Raw genomic sequence first — 21,028 nt, forward strand, 5'->3', positions numbered from 1 at the left:
GGCGGATACTATTTAGTTTTAAATCCAAGTCTTATCTTCGAGATTAGGTTTATAAAATTATCAACTTCATGTGCAAGGTAAAGGACAAGAGTTGCCTACATACACGCGAAGAAGCCTAAAGTATCACTCAGTCTGAAACTAAGATTTTTAATCCTGCAACTGATACTCGCTAGCAATGGGAGTAAGACAATGAGATCTATCAAGTTCCCTTTTTTCTTTTAAAGCCTTTATCTTTAATCCAACCACCTTTATTCATGGTTTGCCTCCATTAGGATGTTTAGATTCATGAATAAATCCCAAAGGAAGGAAAGGGAAGTTGTCTTGTTAGGTAGCTCTAAATCCAAAATCATAACTCTAAGTGAGGCTGATAGTTTCTTAAACTTCATGTGCAAAGTTGGAGGACAAAACTTGGTCCCTTCAAAGTAGAAGTTATATATATATATATTCCTTGTTTTGTATTACCATTAAGAACCTTACCCATGGTTTAAGGTAGAGAAAAGAAGCTCCAACAAGGAACAGTACTATTTAGTGTAGGATATTACCACTCTTAATATCAAACACCAGATTGTACATATTCGCTGGCATGTGCCAACTCTCATGATCAATAAAACAAGATAATGACAATAATTAATTGTACTACTATATGGTTGAGCATGTGCCTGAATACTAACCAATCTTAACCGATAACTTAGTGATCCCTTTTAGCATGCATATGTACCCTTTTGGAATTAAGGATAATTGGAGATATTAACATTTTGGAAAGTAAACAAACATGATGCAGACGTGAGAAATTGTATTTCTTTCCTTCATCCTAGAAACAAAATTTCAAATGACCAGTGGGTAATGGGAAGAGTTAATGACACTGATATTCAAAGTTTACGTAAGCAGAGAAGAGTCTTAAAATACCAATCCAACTTAGCCCAGTAGAATTACGTTAGCCTGCAGGTAATCAACTCACTCTGAAATCGTCAATAATATGCAAGAATATCTTAATTCTACCTAGGTTTAAATTCGAATCCTTGTGAAAATACATTATAGAGAAAAAAATCATCAACAGAATCAGAATGATAAAGAAAGAAAGCTACTTCTAACAAGACTGCAGGCAGAGAGATAAGGAAGGGCACTTAAAAATCAAAACCAATAGTCATATTCATTCTAGCAAATCGTAGAACGTTGCTTTCCTTCTTTTCCTTGAGGTCGCAGTAACGCGTAGCATCATAGAAAGACACTAGCAGATGTGATCATGTACCGCCCCGATTCATTGTCCAAATTCCACAATTTCAAATGGTTAGATTCAAACGTTCCACCCACCTACCTCACGTGGCTTTGGATAGTTCTTTTTCCAGATGCAACCAGCGGATATCATTTGTGTTGCCGTGGCTCATTTTTGTTTCCATTACATAGCTGTGCACCCCAAAAGTAGAGAAAGAAGAACAAGTTAGATGAGTTGTTCCCTGGGAGAGAATAATGTACGCAAACATCCTCATATCACACTAGGCATCACTATTTCTTTCATAACTATTGCGTTCTAATTTTCATAGTTCCAGTAGCCACATATGCTAATACCTGGGAGTAGCCAAGGGCATCACAAAGTGCGAAGAAATGAAGCAACAGAATCCTTGATATTATCCATACAGCGGAAACAGATCATTCTGAAGAACAAGTTCAGATGGACTAAACTCGGGCAAAATAGAATAAATGGAAAGAATCACACTAAATTTTTTCCCTTTTTCTTTTAAATATTAAAGATTCAGCTTGTAAAAGCAATATAGGAGAATATTTGCGAGGATCTAGAATTACAAATAATTCAGCTGGTAAAAGCAGAGTATGATGCCAATGCTATAAGAAAATATTGATAGTATGAGAAAAGATTGGGGCGTGCTCAATAGAAGCCATTGCTCAAATATCGACCATATAATAACCAGCTCTCTGCTGCCTACTGCCCACGATGTATAAATTATAGCTTCCTATGTGCTTCAGGGGGAAAAAAAAATCAATGTTAGAAGCATAGGTGGTTCTAACACTCAGATTCAGTCTCCAGATACAAAAGCTTTTCCCTCATAATATGTCCTCTCACTGGCTTCCTTCTTCTCATTCCTTTTCTGCAAAATCAATATATAGAAATAATTGAAAATCACATAGCATACAAGATAACATAATACTTCTTTTATTGGATGATAGAGGTGCAACATGACTTGGTTAGAAAGTTGGAGCATAATCCATAAAACAAACTTATGAAACTCAGAAACTTAAGCCAAACAGTAAAAATATGCAATGGAAACAAACCAGAAGCTGTTGGCTTATTCACATAAAAGGATAATTAAGAATAACCTGATAAGCCTCGTGATTTGCAACAATCCTTCTAATAATAGTACTAGTTGTGATGTCTAAAGGACTCTCTAGCTGCCGATAGATACCCATACCCATTGGAACTGCATATGGGTTTGATTCCTCCTGTTAAGTGATCAAACACTGTTATCAGCTACTGTCAATTCACTTTTGACACTAAGATAGTTTGAGAATTATAAAATATTACCCTCCGAAAGTCCATGTTTTCTGCAATGGTTCCGTGGACAACCAATGAGATATTGAAGGTAGTAATCTGTAAACAGAACACATTTCTGATTTATGTCCGTCACAGGTTCCAGCCAAAATAAGAGAGAGAGATCAAAAGAATAAACAACAAAATTGATACCACCACAAATCCATAAAATAAAATATAATTAATGGATAATTAATTAAGCATTTCTTGACATTCCTGTGAAATTAAGTTACTATTTTCTGCCCAACAACCTTGTTTTGTGGATCTACATTTAACATGTCACAATCCTTTTCCAGGGTTTAGGAACTTTGGATCTCAAACGGAGGAGGATTAATTTCTAATACATGAAGTGAAATTTCCCTCAACTTTTAATAAATGTTTCCTGAGAACTACATAGCCAAAAGCAAGGATCTATTAAGACATTTATTAACTTTACTACTTTTTATGAACAATTTTAGACATCTGCATGGGTAAAGATGGAACATGCCACTTAAAGTTGCTATGAATTACAAATTATCAGTAGGAGCATCAGATGTGCAGAATAACCGACTCATGCAAAAAGCAAATGTAAAGAAGATGAACTACAAAAAAACAGAAGGGAAAAAAAACTTAAACAAAACACCATGGTGCCCCTGTTGCCAAAAATTGACCACAAGATTGACATATTGAAGGGATTATTCTTCATGTGGAACCAATTTTCCCATCTAATGATTTCTTTGGTACAAAATCAATAATTTGTCAACTTGCCGCATAGCATCACTGTAGTATCTTTTGATAGGATCATGATCCAGAAAGAAAGCATCCAAGAATAACAGAATAAAGAATAATGTGAATTTATCGACGTGAATAAAGTTGTATTATCATCACAAGGAGAAAGAGGGTACTACTCTAAGGCTCTAAGGTGATGAAGCCCAAGTTTTGTGGCCCACTAAAAATTAGTATGGATCTACAATGACATTTCAATTTTCTCACTCTTGTGGCTACTTTAAAAGAAGTTGAAGGTTAGTCATTTGGTGCAGTTATGCAAGGTCAATTACATGGACTGTCCTAGAGAGAAGAGGGATCCACTATGATAGAGAAAGGACAGGATTCATACACAACATACGTGTAGCAACATCCATCAACTTGAAATAATGCAGCTACAACTTGTTCTTTGATACCATAACGTGTAAAAAGTATAATGTTGCTCATAAGTTATAAGGCATATGTACATCTTCATATCTTAACTTTCACTTTATAGCTACTTTTCTCTCTCCATTGGTAACACCTATAAAGAGAAACAATTTGACTCTCTGACATTACCAGATAAGTGTTAAACAAATTAAGTGCAACAAAGATAGAAGCAAGAAGATGAACAGAAATAGCTGACCATGTCTTTTGAAACTTCCCATGGGGCACCAATAATCACTTCATCCACATGACGACAGGCCAAAACACTCAAACTTCTCTCGTGAAGATTCATAATAGGGCGATGTGCTCCTCGAGTAGCACTGAACATGGTATATCAATACATATTACTGTCACGGAGAATTCTGGTACCAAAGGAAATTAGAAGCATGTAAATCATTGAAAAATGAGCAAAATTTTGGCATTCAAATCTTCAGCAGAAAAGTTCATCAGAGTTATTGAATGATAAGTGACATGGGTTGTGCTAACTAGCTTAGTAGCCATCATATGAACTTCATCAAGAATAGAAAATGAGAGCACTTTTCAGTATAATATACACTACAAAAAATTTAAGAAAAAAGGATAAAAAATTATTCAAGAAGAGGAAACCACAAAGGAGCATAGGTCTCGATACTATAAGTGTACACTGCACACACACACACATATATGTGTGTGCGTATATGCTGAAGTAAAGATCTAAATGTTAAGAGAATACTGGAAAAGATGGCAATATGGTTGACAAGAAAGTTAATCATCATACCATTGAAAAAAATAAAATAATAAAAAATCACTGCATGTTATTCACAAGAAGTTGTTAAAGATCATATCCCATACATACAACAACGGAGAAAAATAAGAGGGAGAAAGGGCAAATCACCTGACTGTCTGGTCAGTATGGATACCAACAAGTAAGAAATCTCCAAGTTCTCGAGCAATTCGCAATATCTACATAAAAACGATTCCAGGGTTACCAACAGATAGAGAAAAGTATTGATTAATAACAGTTCAAATACATGTCTATTTTAATCTATAGCAGTACAGCACCAAGAGATTTCTCACATATTTTTACCTCGGAAGGTTTGATTTCTATATGATTCAAGGAATGAAATATAGATGCATACAAAATCTCATATACAAAGTTTATAATTATTAGTATGTATCCACATATGCACTTATCCAACAGATAGATTACAGCTTTATCAGATGATCTTGGAGGCACCAAAAGATATCTGGCCCATTTAATTAATGGGTGTGACTTTTAAGACCATGCCCATCTTAATTGGATTTTATTACAAACCTATTAGGAACAATCGAAATGAGTAATCGGTAGAACTCTTTTTTTTTATGTTGAGAAAAGTGGGTGTTGCCAAGTTGTATTTTGACTATTTTCTTAAAAGGAAAAGAGGATTACAGCTGTGTTACAGGGAGGTGCATTATCTCATTTTGGACTGTGTACCTCAGTTAATTGTAGCACAATAAATTGGCATTCCACCAATATGAAGGCAACTCCCTTTCTACTTCTCAGTTTCTCTTTTTGTTTTCCTTTTTGGGGCGGGGAAGAATGCTGGGAGGTTGAAAAAGAACAGATTTTACCTCCACATGTCCAGCATGGAATAGATCAAATGCACCATCAATGTAAATTATGCGAGCATCTGGACCTGGTCCCTGGAAAAGAAAAAAAAAGAGGATGAAGGAACAAATCATATGCATGTATAAGATGCAACTTTTCATCGATATATAAAAACAAGAACAAAATTATGACCATAAAAGAACCCTCAGAATGCTTAGTTTACATTAAGATTAATCTTTAAAATCAAAAAATGTAATGTCAAGCAAACTGGAAGACACTATGTAATCTTGGTTTCCATTTCAACAAACCAACTGCTTTCCTAGATCTTCCTGAGCTTTTCCATTCTTCCATTTTTAGCTTATGCAATAATCTCATGCAATGAGGGGAGATATAAAAGAAAAAGGAAGTCAAGATTTTTACAATATATGGTGTGAAATATAAATACCAGGTTATTAAAACGAAAAGAGGAACCAAAACGAAATTGCACTAAAAACAGAGGACATCACTCTTACCCTTTTAATGATCAATGTTTAATTTAGTACAATCTTTTTGACACTTGGCTTTTTGTAGCAATAAGAAGAAAGATTATTTATTTAACTACAGACAGCATATTAGTTTACACCAGCAATAAATTGATTGTGACAATATAAATGACAACTAAATGTAGGAGTACAAAGAATGAGGTGAGCATTAATTGGCTTAGAAATCACCATTTTATGAGTTTTACCAACCAAACAAAAAGTGACCCATAAATAAACTGTCAGCAGGTCACATGGAGGAACTCTCAATCAAAAAATTTCAAAAGTAACTAGATGTAAGACAAGGAATAAAATATATAGCAATTTGTATGTATCAATGGTTATCCTTAAGACAAGTACCAAATAGGTAGTACTTTCATACCCCTAGGTTAAATACTTTACCAAGAGTGGAAGAGAATGAATGTATCGCACGTTAAATTAGAGTCAGCTGATTCAAATGGAGATGTGCCTCATAGGATTACTAACAAAGATAGAATAGGAAATGATTGGATTTATTAGAAAACGCGAGTAGCACCCTTTTGAATAAGTTGTGGGAGAACCAAAAGAAATATTTGGGAGTCTTTGGATGTAACCGAGTATGCTTATGTAGTGCAACAGTAAAGATGATGATTGATCTGAGTATCTCACATTATTACATTACATACTGAATAATTACTGGAATTATGACGGTGGTGGGACATAACAATGAATCCGGCAATTATAATGTCGACGACATCACATAATAGTGAATGCGGCAATTATCATGTTGACGGTACATGTTATATTTTCATTTGTTCTGCAAGTATGTCCAGTATATCAGTAATACTTCCAGTATATCACTGATACAACAATTGAGTTAAAAGCTCCAGATTGTCAATATTAGTCTATAAATACCATTACAATGGAAAGAAACAACTGACAGAAATTCATAATGAATTCTTTCACATCAGTGGGAAACTAACAAAGAGGTTTCTACATGTTTTCCTAATTAACATAAATTAAGCGCGCATTAAGAATGTATCTTTACATCAGTGATCAAGTATGCAGAGTTCTTGTGAGCTATGAGATTTAAGTCAAGCATACCTTCCCATTTGAGAACTGCACTATACGTCGAGATGTAGGCAGAAAATGAGATATCCGAGTTCTGCTTCCAGACCCTCCATCATCAACCTTCTGGCTGTGCCCATGGCTAAACTGCCTTTGTAAAGAAGAATGATTATGACTATCACCGGTGGATCTCTCCCTCACACAAAGTAGCATACGTCCTATAGGCACAAAATGTTACGGCTCATCTTGAATTGAGAGTACACATTTGCACAACAGGGAAGTATCAAGTGTCAAAAGGAAAGGCATAAAACAAGATATAACAATGTACTGACTGAATTTAGGGTACAAGAATCATCCTTCCAAATCTTTCACTATCATGAAATGAAGGAAGCGACGGAATATAAGTATATTTGATCCTCAATAAGCTCCTTTTAGTTGTAAATTCAGCTCTATTTGAAGTCAATGAAAATCAATTACTAATTGAAGTCTACTCAAATCAAGAGAAAAGAAATCATGTATTAAAACATCAGAATGCAACTTTACTAAAAATGACTGGTGGTGGTCATATCATGATTGGCATACACTAGTATTGGAATATCTCCATGAACAGGTTGGACAATAAAGATCAGCAAAGAATTCAGATACTTTCCATAGAATAAACAGACATTACTTAAAGTTCTTTTAAAGTATTGTGAGAATCCATACAGGAGAAGGCTCACATTTCTAGCAATTCCAGGAAGACAATCCTAAACCAGCAAATTGCCGCCACAAGGAATCAAATCTCATACTGATAAATTAATAAGTCGAGGAATCAGCAAAACCTAATATGTTCTTTTACATGACAAATTTGCAGATGAGCGTCTCAAATTCAAGACAACAGAAATAATACAAAATGTTTCTTGTTTGTTTATAGCAATAGAAATACGCCACAAGATCAGAGTAAGAAAAGAAAATGGAAAATGAAAAGCAGTATCAGTACCAACGATATCAGTGCTTGACACTCCTTCAGTTCTTTTAATCTGCTTATAGCGACCAGCCTTCTTGGCAAGGGCATATGCATCAGTACCATCTGGGAGTAGACAAGGATCATCGCCATGGATAATGTAGTCTATATTATACTCAGTGAACAGCTTGTTCATAAACTCTTCAGTTATGGCATAAGGAGCATCAGGAATGACTTCATCCACCCACTTCACAGCGCCTACCATTATCATCCTATGAGCACAAACAAAATTATGTAATTAGCTGAAAGAGAAAAAGGACTCAATATAGACAGGCACATGTGACAACACCATAAGGTGGAAAATGAAAACTAGATATTGTATATGAGTAATGTGCGCAGATATTCCACATTCTGCACTAATTGCACAAAAAGAAGAAAAAAAGAAAGGTAGATATCACAACGACTTGCTAATTATAAAATGGAAGGAGGCCTTATGCCCATGCATGTAGAGAACTCCATCTAGATGCCACTGGGCCCTCACCTTACCAGCTCACTCTCAGTCCCTCTGCACATAGTGCAGCCACATATCAAGAGGAATCAGTTCGGTGAGGTGTCTAGATGGATTCCTCTGCACAAGCTTGGGGGGTCATCCTACATGGAGTTTGGAGAATTTCTTAGATTAGCTACAAAATCCAGCACAATTAACACATGGTGACACTAAATCTGAATTAAACTTTGGTGAAAGATATAAATAACTATAATTACTAATAGATACCAGAACATGACAAGTTCTTTAATTGAGATACAAAAGTAAAAAAATAAGAAAAAAGAGAGTGAGACGAGGATATCCATCAAGAGTACAGATTGCTTGAAAAAGACATGATAAGCTTTCAGATTTTAACTCTTCCTCTCCCTCTACCAGAAAATTAATATGTGTATTCCTTTTTTTCTGCTCTTTCAGCAAAAAATTCCAAATTTCTTTGTACCAGTGAAAAGGGCATGCCAGAAATCTCAGTAAAAGTGCTAAAACAGCCAAAAACAAAAACTAACTAAAGGTCCAATTTATTTACAAGTACTGTGACCAACACATGCAGTTGACCCATTTCCTTGGCAACACAATATGTTCCATCAATAGATTAAAACAAAATATTCGCTAAAAATCAGAATTTTAGAGAATTAGAAGGCCCAAGCAAGCAAGAAAATTGGATGAAAGAAAAAACCACCATAAACATTTGGTCAAAGAAGTTCATAAAAAAATATTTTGGTCGAAGAAAATTAATAAACTAGTCAACTGGAAGGAGCATAGAAGCTTCATCCATTAGGGCAATTGGCAAATAAGTGTGTACTGTCATAAACATGTAGCATAAAGTATGGCAGTGACCAACATTCCAAAACAGTTCAGATAAACTGTAGTAACAACGGACTTGGAAAAGCACAAGATTTAGATAATTGGTAGTAGGTCTCCTTTGATGCATCAAGAATAGTAGTCAAACCGACATAGTTGCAAATACTTGCTTATGATAGATAGCACCTCTAGTAACTTAATGGATATCTAAATGAAAATGCCCAATACCTACAGGGATTCACAATTTACAAGGGCAAGAGATTGGCAAGAAGACCATGTAAGCATGAGCAGTGACAGCAGTCCCTCCAAGGACATAGCAGGCACCAAATATTTACGCAGGGTTTGCAGGTTCTAAGAGTAAAGAGGTGCCCTTATGTGCCTAAGCATCATCTAACAACAGCATTTGGAGAAAGTTAAACAGTACAATCAAATATACATGCAGACCACAGCAAGATTAGTTAAACAACTAAAAATTTGATCAACACAGTACTAGAGCACAATGATATATATATCAAGAGAATCTACAAAATAGTCAACTGGTAAAATTCAAAATAAACAAAACACATCTTCAAAGGGATATTGGTATTTCTACCGCTGAAAATTATGCATTCTTTTCTGCAAAACCTGCCCAATAAAAACTAAGTTGCTCATCAAGTGGCCTTGTGGTAGAAAGAAAAATAAAGAATATGCTAATGATCTAAATAAAAAGAAGATCGAGAAAACCGCAAAAATAAATGTAAAAATAAAAGATAATCAGCATGTAAAATTAAGAAGCAAACAAAATAATAGAACATGAGATTTAATAAATCAAAAGTCATTCAGAACTAACCACTAAAAGAGAGCAAATAATCCCACACCAACCAATTACTGAATCCAAAAAGGTAAAAACATAGCCAAAACTCCTCCACAAATTAACCACTCATAGAGTCGAACAATTTCACAGATTCCACCCAATAAATACAGAAGGATACAAAAGCCATCAAAGACCTGCCAGACTGCCACTCTTAAAAGCATCAAATAAATTAACAGCTGCCACTGCATAAAATCTAGAAAAGAAAAAGAAAAGAAAGAGAGAACTCATCCAAAAATTAACCACTAACAGAGAGGTCAAACATTTGCACAACTACCACTTAACTAAAACTCAGGCAGAATTTAACCACTAACTGAGGTCAAACATTTGACATTTCCCCAGCTACCAGTAAATAATCCAGAAAGCGACACAAAACTATTCTGAGGACTATCCACCAACAAAGAGATCTAAACATTCCTCAAGTGCCTCTTCATAAAATCCAGAAAAATAACCAACATACATACATACATACATACATACATACATACATACATATATATATATATATATATATATATAGAGAGAGAGAGAGAGAGAGAGAGAGAGAGAGAGAGAGATCAAACAATTCCACATATACCACTTAATACATCAAATATATAGAAAGTCACCAAAAAAGTAACAACTCACAATTAAATTGAACAATCCATAGCTACCAGTTTAATATTCAAAAGAGATAAACAAAACATATTAGGTAAACTAACCACCAACAGAGAGATCAAAACCTCCACAGCTACCACATAATAAGATCCAAAAATAATAACCGAAACTCATAAAAAGAAAAGCAACCACCAACATGAAGATCAAACATTCCAAAGTTACAAACTAGTAAATCATGAAAGATAGTCATCCAAAGACTAATGACTAACAGACTGATCAAACAATTCCACAAATATCACTTAAGAAAATCCAAAAATATCAAAATTTCCAAAGAAACCACCAACCAAATCCAGAAAGTTCACCAAAACCAGCCAAAAAGTAACCACTGACACAGAAAACAAACAATTACAGCGGTGGCATTTAATAGATCCAGAAATTAGACAAAACGCAACATAAGAGTACCCAACAACAAAGAGATCAAAGATTTCCCAGTTACTCTTCATAAAATTGAGAAAGGTATTTGAAAGACATCCAAAAAATTTACAATTCATAGAAAGATCAAATAATTCCGCAGATACCCTTTAATAGAATCCAAAACTGTATCTAAAACTTGTTCAAGATGTGACAACACAGAGACAGATCAAAACAATCAGCTACCACTTGAAAACTCCAGGAAGGAGAACAAATTATTTTTCACAATTTAACCACCAACAACAGAGATCAAAAACTTACTAAACAGAAAGTCAAAATTAATCCAAAGTTTACCCACAACATAGAAATCAGAAAATAACAAATTAATCACTAAAAGGGAGATCAAACAATCTGACAGCTACTACTTGTAAACTAAGAGACACAACAACCAAAACTGATTCAAAACCTACAACTGCCAGGAAGATCAACGAATCCATTAGCTACCACCTAATAGAATCCATAAAGTTAACCAGAATTCATCTGAAAAGTAAGCACTAATGGAAAGATCTAACATTTTCGCAGCTGACAGTTAAACAAATCATTGTAAAAGAAAGGGCAGTACCCTATTCGGAGATTACTGAAAAACTAACTGAGAACAGAGAAACAAAATAACTCCACCCAATTAAAATATCCAGAAGATAACCAAGATTCATCAAGTAACCGCCGACAGAGATATCAACTAATTCCAGAGTTATCAACTTAATGAATCTAGAACGATAAACAAAACTCAACCAACATAATTACCAAATAATTCCATAGCTGCCGCTTAATAAAATCCAGAGTCATCCGAAAATAACCACTAAAAGAGAGGTCAAATAATTCAACAGCTGCCACTTAATAAATAAGAAAACATAGCCAAATATCATGCAAAACTATATCACTAACAGATAGATCAAACGATTAGACAAGTACTGTTCCATAAATCCAGAAAGATGACTTAAAACTCGTCCATAAACTGACCACTAAAAGGAAAACCACACATTTACATGGCTACGAAGAAAGATGACCAAAACCGACAACTAGCAGCGATATCAAATTCCATGGCAAAATTTTAAATCACAAACAGGAAATCAAACAGTTCACAGCTACCTACTTTTCATAATCAAGGATGATAACCAAAACCCATCTAAGAGCAAATCATACAAATAGATCAAGAATCCCTTCCAATAATCATAACCAAGTTTAAGATAACAAAATCAACCTCTCGTTTAGCGGCGTAACCGGCGGCCCCTTGTTCGCCGTGATCTCGTCGTCGCTGACAACTCCAACGACGAGCTCATCTCCGAGAGCCCTCGCCTGCCGCAGCGCGTTGCAGTGGCCGTAGTGCATCATGTCGAAGCACCCGTCCATGTAAACCCTCACCGGCCTCCTCTTCTTCCCCCTCCGACTCCCCAACATCGCCGGCGGCAAAGATAGCCCGAGGTGGAAGGCGAGGACGGAGGCGCCGAGGACGAGGCCCCCGAGGAAGCAGGCCGTCACGAATCGCGAGGAAGCCCCCTCGGATTCCATGGAGGATGAGGGATCAAGATCTAAGTTTTCTAAAACTCTAGGGTTTCCCTAAAATGGCAAGTTCATGAGCTCCCGCCATTGGAGGTTAGAGTTGAGAGAGAAAGAGAGAGAGAGAGAGACGTGGCTTTTTCTCGAAGAGAGGAGGATTAAAAACTAATAAAGAAACGGCATCAGGTGATAGGATCACGCGTATCTACCTTTCAAGAGAGAGAGAGAGGCGGTATGGAATTAAATGGTAATTCTTAATCCTTTTTATTCTCAAGTTCTATTTTTACGAAAATATTTCTTTTATTTTTTTAAATAAAAAAATAGTTTAAATGTGATAGTGGAGACCTATGTTTTTGTTTGAGGTATGATTTTTTTATACGGTTTTGTTTATGACCAATTTGGGATTATCTTTTGCCAGGGTAGTGGATATGTGGTTCATATTTAAGAAAACTTAGTGGTCTCATAAAGAAAATAATAATCATAATCAACGTGGACGAAAAAGATTACTCGAGATTGCGATTAACTCACCGACTGCGATAAGAGAATAGTATATTAACTCATCAACTTGTTTAAATGCCTAAACAAAAGATACTTTTATTAAGAACATTACTCAATATTCGACTAAGATTTGGGACAAGCATAGTCATGGATTCTTTTTTCTAGAGTAAGAACACTTCTGCTGCATGTAATGTTATATCTAAGCCAAAGATCGTTGTTTTCTTTATTTTTTATTTTCTTAATTCAGATAATAAAAGATGTTGTGTTTAGGTACAAAAGAATCTCTCTCAGCGCTCTCACTCAACTTCCACAAAAGAACTATTAAAAGAGTTTTTAAATTAGGAGTTATTCTTCAACAATGTTCTGATCCTTGAGCATTGCAATCGTACATGATAAGCTATGTATCGTGGTATATCTATGATGAACTTTATTATTACCCTTAAATATGTACAGATAACAAAAGTTATTTCGATTGCTTTTATTGGTATGCCAAGGCAATATAACTACAGTCATTTGATTGTCCCATCTACAGAGCCATCTCAGCTTCAAGTTTAGCTAGTTCATCCACATGATTGGCTGGTTGTGGAGCTGCTCTTTTGGGTAGTGCTGCTGCAGAAGGTGGCTGAGGTAACTGTTCATCCAAATCTTCGTCTTCTAGTTCTTCCAGTTCAGCTTCCAGTTCATCCTGATTCAAGTGACAAGTGATGCAATTAAGTGAGGACCTAGCAGTTACATTGATGCTTAAACATTGCATACTTGCAACTCATGATTGAAAAGAAATTAACTGTTTCCTAGCAGTTCATTTTCAAGGACTCGATGGTATGTGCAATTCAAGAAAGAAGGATCTTGAATACAAAAGCTTCCACACAGGGAAGCAATCATTATGTTCATTTTCTGCTCTTCTGAAATCAGCCTTTGTACTTCATACCAGAACTCTAATGCATGCTTGTTTTATATCTGCTGCTTTGTAAATAGGATTCAACTACCTGAATAACTATATTGAGAAAAAAGGCCCTAGTGTTGTTGTTCTTGAAAAGAAAATGATGTATAGATATATCCATTGAGTTAGTGCAGATGAGAATAGATATATATATATATATATAACAAGAGGCAGTAAAATGAGAGAAAATCTAAACCTCATCAAAATCAGCTGCAGAACCCACTGGTGTTGCAAGTGCCTCTTGTATCTGCTTCATACTGTCTGTATGTTCATTTGCCTCATCCAAGGTCTTCTCTATGTCATCGATATTCCTGCATTATCATCGTCGAGAGAGCAGGTTATTCCAGTACAATAAGGTTCAAAGAGGCACTAAGCAAGAACAGATGTTAATATGAAATACACAAACACATCACCTTACAAGATCACATATGGTAGTCCACTAAAGTAGCAGAAGCCAAATTAGTGAATAAAGAATCTTGAAGTGAGAGTAATGTTGCAGCTAATAAGCCAATCAGTATGATTTAACCCACCCCATGACGCAGAAGATCCTCAATCGATTACTATGTCTACATGATTACTTCTGCCTAACTACATAATTTTTTTTTGTGATATTCAGCAAAAAAGGATGGCACTAGAACCCTGTCAAGTTTTGAAATGTACACCACAAACAACCAAGCCTTCCTGCTTCTAGCTAAAGTGCTGGATAAGACTATACAGAGAATACACAAACTTAATTAATACCTGCTTAATCAATGCAAGGTGTAAATCAGGAGGATCTTTATTCTTTAGTGTGAAAAGTTTCACTCTATAGCCGATTAATGAAAAATAGATAGTGAAATGGAAGCTTACAAAGACTGTTGAATAGACTTAATAGCAGATGATCCAGATCTTAGAGCATCTACAGTGTCTGTAGTTGCCTTTGCACCTTCAAGCATAATCATCTACCACAATAGATACTGACTATTAATTGGATATCGATAATTCTTACTGTACAATGAAATTCAACTAATTGTTTGTTTCAATAATTAAATCAGTTTTACCTGATCATGGATTCGCAATTGAGAATTTGCCAGTTGTTCTATCTGGGCCTCATATAACTTCTTTCTCTTTAGGCATTGAATTGCAGCTGCAAGAAAGAAGAAACTGCTTTTGCAAAATAAGCTGTGAAGATGTGGATCAAGCAGGGACGAACAATTAACCGACTCTTCTGATATTTCCCTTTGTTGAATTGCATGAGTTAGAAGCTCAGCAAATTTCATGTTTTATGGACCATAAGGCACACATCACTATTAAGATAAATGAAAGTTGGTGGGATATAAAAATGCCAGAGTCAATAAATATTTTGTGGGCACTATTCTTTGGGTCCACATGATTCTCTACTGAACACTAGGCAAAGAAAAACTTCACCTGCTGCACACAAAATAATTCTGCATGATTTCTTTCTTCAAGAATGCTCACCACATGTAACTTAGAATAATTAAGCTGTTGATGGCCAAATATCAAATAGAAGGTTGAAATCCTTTAAGAAAAGATTATTGGACTCATATAATGGTATCAACAAAATTCATAAGATCCCCCAAAAACATAAGAGAACAGTTTGGTACATAGAATCTCTAACAAGAAACAACCACTTTAGAATTACTGTCCAAATACTTAGATTTCAAAATGATACAATAAGAATGGAAATCCCAACGGGGTAAACTCACATCCAACCAAACCAAAGTTTTTCTGTGAACTGATAGGTTATATTAAACTAAAAATTTACTTGTCAAAATGAGTTATCCATCTTCTTGAGAAAGATGATTAGCATTTACCTTTTTTATTTTTCACCTTTGAGTAATCCTTAGCTTTTTCCACTTCCGCAGAAATCTTCCTTTGAAGAACACGCTCTTTCTTCTCCAACATTTCTAGTGTCTGCGAGAACCAAAGAACAAATGATGACTGAAGTTTGCAGACTGTAAAATGATAGAAAAGACATTCAGTTCAAGTTTATTGATGGTTTCAGAAAAGTGGTCCGCCATATCCCCTGTTCAATATCAGCATTCCTATGATCAGGATGCATCCATTCACTTGATGATATGTCCTGCTTGGGTATCACAAAGTCAAGTTTTCTGACAACCAGCAGAAACTCTCATACTAAACTAATCACACCTAAATTTCTGCACACAATCTTTTGCCCCATTAAAATTGAAACAGGAGGACCATCTGAAATCAGAAAGTAATGGATCATAGCTTATTCCTCGTTGTCTCTAATTTTACGCAAAAGATTTGAACTTTACGAGTTGTGCAATGAAAAATTCACAAAACAGTTTCCTACTCAAACAATTCTTTTGTTCCACACACGACCAAATTCAACAACTTTCATGCACAAAATCTTTGTCTCCTTAAAATAAGAGAATACGCTCCATCGGATTCAGCAAGAATCAATTTCCTTCAGCCCTCCGTAACCAAATATTCGTGAAACAAGAACAAATTTTCAACGACCCAGTTCGATATTTCTGGAAAGACGGATAAAGAAAAAACCGTCAGGATATAAAGCAAGCAACAAAAATCACCTCGCGGAGTTGCTCCAAGGTGGAGATGGCCGAGGGGGGTTTCTTCTTGGGCTTTGAAATCAATCTCTTCAGCATCTTCGCAAGCTCGAGAGGCGATGGTCGGAATAGCAAAAGAGGAGCAATGAAAACAAAAACAAAAACAAACTAAAAAATATCTAGAAAGAGAGAAGCCAAGTCCTAAGAATGGAGGGAAGAAGTAGTTGTCATCTTGGAAAGACGGGTGGAAAAAGAAAGCTAAACAACACGTCGGAAGGTCAGCAAAGTGATGCAAGGCAACGGTGGCTTCCACTGCGGTAGGGACATGCAAACCTTTTCCTTTCTCTCTCTTTTTCTTTCTTCTTTCTCGTTTAGATTTTTATTTAAGACTCAGACTTAAAACTTTTGACTAAAATATACTTTGTCTTTATAAAATATCACCAGTTTGAACAAAAATTAACTTTTTTTTTTATATAACAAAGCTATTATGAATTTTTTTTCTTAATATATATTTATTTAAAACATATTCATTGTCCTTTGGAGGAAAGTTCTTAAAAGTAATTATATATTAGTGCTATAATTCATTTTCGAAGAACGCAAGTTACTATTAACTAAAACTTAAAAATGAATATTTTAGTTCTCTCGTCATTATAAGCCTTTGGTTGGCTATTGTTTTAGAAGCCAATCTTTCTCAATCTAGTGAGCATTGGATACTTAAAAATGATTATATATATATATATATATATATATATATATATATATATATATATAATTTTTAAATATATTTTAGATTATGTATTTGACTTACAATCACCTGCACGTTCTATACTTATTCTCGTATCAATTAACTCATTATGCTTATGATAAGAGTGCAACTGATAATACTATCAACAGTATTTAGAATTACTAAAATAATTTTATTAGATAATAATCTATTGAAGGAGGATGATTTTTATTTAAAAAAATAATTTTTTTTGCTTATTTCTTTTACAACAAATTAGAAGTAGATTTTCTTATTCCTTTATATAGTTTATATAAGATAGATGATATAGATGTATTTTAGTTCATAAAAGTTAAGAAATGTCAGAAATAGAGTTGACCAATAATTTCAAAAGCATTGACACAGTTTATTCAGATCAACTTTTTTTTCCAAGTTAAGTGATCCAAGAATAAATAAAGTAAATTACATATAACCGAAAAAAAGAGGAAAAATAGAAGAATAATACAAAATTAACAGTTAACAACCACAGCTATCTTAAAATATCCTTTGACCCCCCAGAGCTACCACTATCCAAATAAACCCTCACCGCTTCCTCTCTGCTCTCCGGTGAGAGCGCCACCATTCCATCCCCCACCGCCGCCCCACATATCCCTCCTTGCGCCCTCACCACCAACACCGACGCCTCCATCCCGAAGTCCGGCGAGGCGAGCAAGTCCCCTATCGGCCCCAACTCCGGGCACTCGCTCCACTCCGCCATTCCGGCAGTCAACCTCGACCCCGCCATCCCTTGTCCCCTCCCCACTACGAACAGGTCTTCCCTCCTCTCCACGCCCCGTATGGCCGACACCGTTTCCTCCGCGTTTCCCACCTCCTTCTCCTCGTACTCCACCACCCCTCCCTTCGCCCATCTCTCCGTGAATTCCTTGACGCACTCCTCGTCCATTATTTTCTCTCTCACTTCCTCTACGCAGGAGGAGGAGGAGTAGGAATCTTTTGGTACGAAGCGGAGCATGGATAGGGTGACGGCAGGGTGAGCAGCCATGCGAGAGGCCAAGGCGAGGACCTCGCGGTCGTCGGCGCCGCCGAAGAAGACTATCGTGACGCGGTACGGGTTGGAGCGGCGGACGGCGAGGCCGCGGTCGATGAGGATGGCGGCGGTGCAGGGGGAGGAAGAGAGGAGGTTGTCGTTGAGGGAGCGGATGGCCGGGTGGAAGACCTCCATGCCGCCGTCGACGGTCTGGTGCATGTGGAAGGGGAGGAGGACGATGGCGATGTGGCGGTCCTCGGCGGCGGCGATGACGTCCTCGTGCATGGTAGGGTAGGGGGAGATGGCAGTGAAGGAGATGACCGAGACGCCGGCGGCGTGCTGCTCGTAGCTCTCGAAGGCATGGGTGATGTGCTCGACCTGGGACTGCAGGCGGCTGTGATGGAGGTGGCGGTTGAGGTTAGTGTTGACGCGGTTGGGGTTGTGGGAGGTGTTGAGGAGGAAGGCGGAGGCGCGGAAGGAGAGCTCGATGAGGTGGAGGACGAAGATGAAAAAGGGGGAACGCTTGGTGGGGTGGCAGAGGTCGAGGAGGCAGATGAGGGCGGGGACGTCGCGGGGGGTGTGGGCGCAAGCCAGGACGCGGAGCTCCGCGTCCGGGTCGGGCCACCGGATCGAGCGGCGCTTGTAGAAAACGAGGCGACGGGCCGGCTTCACCACCGAGGACATCACCGGGCTCACCAGGGAGGTCACCAGCACCGACAGGACTACCATCACGGAGAACGACTGGTCGCCCAGGACCTGCAATAAAAATAAAATAAAATAATTGACAAATACTTGTTAGCGCGCTAATCTGGACGCTTGGAATTTGATCTATCTTCTATAGTTCTGCGATGTCGAATAACAACCTGTTTCAAATTATTTATATTTAAAGAGACGGAGGTAGAAGTACCATTTTGTTTCTAGCAATGTAAAGCATGACCAACTCTATGACCCCTTTCGTGTTCATCAGCAAGCCAATCGATGCCCCGTCTTGTAGCGGCATCTCATACATCGCCGCCACGAACATGCTCCCGATGACCTTCGCCAATGCCGCGGCGAACACCACCAGCACAATGAACACCGCCGCCCCGCCGTCCTTCACGGCGAACAGGTCCGTCCTGAGCCCATTAATAGCAAAGAACACCGGCAGCAGCAGGCCCACCACTAACTGCTCCGCTTTCTCCACGATCGCCAACCCGAACGGCCCGTTCGGCACCGCCAGCCCGAAGACGAACGCCCCGAAGACCGCGTGCGTCCCGACCGCGTCCGCTACGAACGACGACACCATCACCCCCACCAACACCGCGCATTCCTCCATTTCCCCCGACTGTTTGAATATAAAGGATGAAAGCTTTCGGTTTCCAATAGCTTAAGCTTTTAAAGAACATATATGACATAGTTAGCTTTACCGTGTGGCTCCTTTGCGCAAGCCATTCCACCGCCGGCCGAGCCAAGATGAAGCTGGCGATGTAAAACGCAATCCCGCAGAACACCGTCCACAGCGACGCGAATACGTTGCCGTTGCTCTGCGCTAGAGCGACGGAGAAAGCCAGCAGGACCCACGCGAACCAGTCGGTAAGGACCCCCGCGGATTGGGCAAGCCTTCCCACTTCGGTCCCAACGAGCTTGAGCTCGGCCAGGATGCGCGAGAGGACGGAGAAGGCCGTGGCGGAGAACGCCACGCCGAGGAAAATAGCAAACGCCGGCGCGTTGGTTCCTTCGTGCAGCCGGCGGTGGATCGCGATCCCCGAGAGGACGCCGAGGACGAAAGGCGGGAGAGTGCAAACCGCCGCGAAGCCGAAGCTGCGCCGCCCTGCGCGCCGCAGCACGTCGAGCTCGACCTCCACCCCGATGATAAAGATGTAATAAACAAGGCCGAGGTGGGCGAGTGCATCGAGGAGCATCAGGCTTCGCATGGGGAATACGTAGGACGCAAACTTCGGGATCCTCCCCATTACCGTTGGGCCCAACAAGAATCCACCCTGGATATTTAAAAAAAAAATTCAAGAACTCTCCTATACAATCTCAATTCTCATTTCTAAATAAATAATACTCAATTATATATATATTAACTTACCACGATCTCGGACATGTAGCGGGGGAGGCCAAGGGGTCGGAGGAGGAAGATGGCAGTGCGAGTGACGACGACGATGAGCATCAGCTGGAGGAGAAAGACGGGGAAGGCGTAGAGGAAAGGGTTCTCGGCACGCCAAATGCCGTTCGTGGTGATCATATGAGGGGTGAAGCAGATCAGAGGGGTGGAGGAGGCATTAACCTCTCCGATGTCTAAGAAGCTACCGGCGTCCTCCATCTCCATATGAAGTATAGAATTGTCAAACTGTTTGACGTGTGATCAAACAAATAACAAAATTATAAGAGAAAGGAGACGATGGAATTCGAGGAAGGAAAGGAGAAGAAAACGTGAGGTGCGAGTGGAAGACTGGCCGAGGAGAGCTGCTATTTTGGGGTGTTTGAACTGATGGATGGTTGACGATAGAAACGGTAAACTACCAACTGCTATCCTTTTTATCCGAACTACTAGTACCTACCAAATTTGTTCTAACATATTTTTTTTCGTGTTATTATTTTTCGGAGTTAACATCACAATTAAGTTACCGTTTGATTCTTAAATAATGGTTACTTATTCATAAATTAAGTTTTTTGTAAACATATTTGATAACAAAATGTTTATTTACATAAATTAAGTCACGCAATAAGTTATATATATTTTGTAGCAAAATTTTGATTAGTATAAAATTGAACATTC

At 37.9% G+C, this 21,028-nt stretch overlaps 3 protein-coding genes across 3 annotated transcripts; all 3 read right to left on the reverse strand.

The window, feature by feature from the left end:
* Nucleotides 1-1,708: 1,708 nt before the first annotated feature.
* Nucleotides 1,709-12,781, reverse strand: LOC140790327 (ethanolamine-phosphate cytidylyltransferase-like). Its single transcript, XM_073140353.1, has 9 exons — nt 12,252-12,781; nt 7,824-8,059; nt 6,881-7,062; nt 5,303-5,374; nt 4,587-4,654; nt 3,912-4,032; nt 2,537-2,602; nt 2,332-2,454; nt 1,709-2,102 (listed from the first exon to the last, which is right to left on the reverse strand). The coding sequence occupies exons 1-9, from the start codon at nt 12,557-12,559 to the stop codon at nt 2,031-2,033; spliced, it is 1,248 nt and encodes a 415-aa protein (XP_072996454.1). The 5' UTR covers nt 12,560-12,781; the 3' UTR covers nt 1,709-2,030.
* Nucleotides 12,782-13,364: 583 nt separating this feature from the next.
* LOC140790328 (vacuolar protein sorting-associated protein 32 homolog 1-like) lies at nt 13,365-16,873 on the reverse strand. The gene is made up of 6 exons (XM_073140354.1): nt 16,541-16,873; nt 15,800-15,899; nt 15,026-15,111; nt 14,835-14,926; nt 14,182-14,296; nt 13,365-13,730 (listed from the first exon to the last, which is right to left on the reverse strand). The coding sequence occupies exons 1-6, from the start codon at nt 16,613-16,615 to the stop codon at nt 13,572-13,574; spliced, it is 627 nt and encodes a 208-aa protein (XP_072996455.1). The 5' UTR covers nt 16,616-16,873; the 3' UTR covers nt 13,365-13,571.
* An 822-nt stretch (nt 16,874-17,695) lies between these two features.
* Nucleotides 17,696-20,572, reverse strand: LOC140790483 (cation/H(+) antiporter 15-like). The gene is made up of 4 exons (XM_073140595.1): nt 20,339-20,572; nt 19,671-20,243; nt 19,172-19,588; nt 17,696-19,020 (listed from the first exon to the last, which is right to left on the reverse strand). The coding sequence occupies exons 1-4, from the start codon at nt 20,570-20,572 to the stop codon at nt 17,767-17,769; spliced, it is 2,478 nt and encodes an 825-aa protein (XP_072996696.1). The 3' UTR covers nt 17,696-17,766.
* Between the last annotated feature and the right edge of the window lie 456 nt (nt 20,573-21,028).

The sequence above is a fragment of the Typha latifolia genome, chromosome 6, assembly GCF_019914945.1.
Source record: "Typha latifolia isolate L0001 chromosome 6, TyphaL0001v2, whole genome shotgun sequence".
NCBI lineage: Eukaryota > Viridiplantae > Streptophyta > Magnoliopsida > Poales > Typhaceae > Typha > Typha latifolia.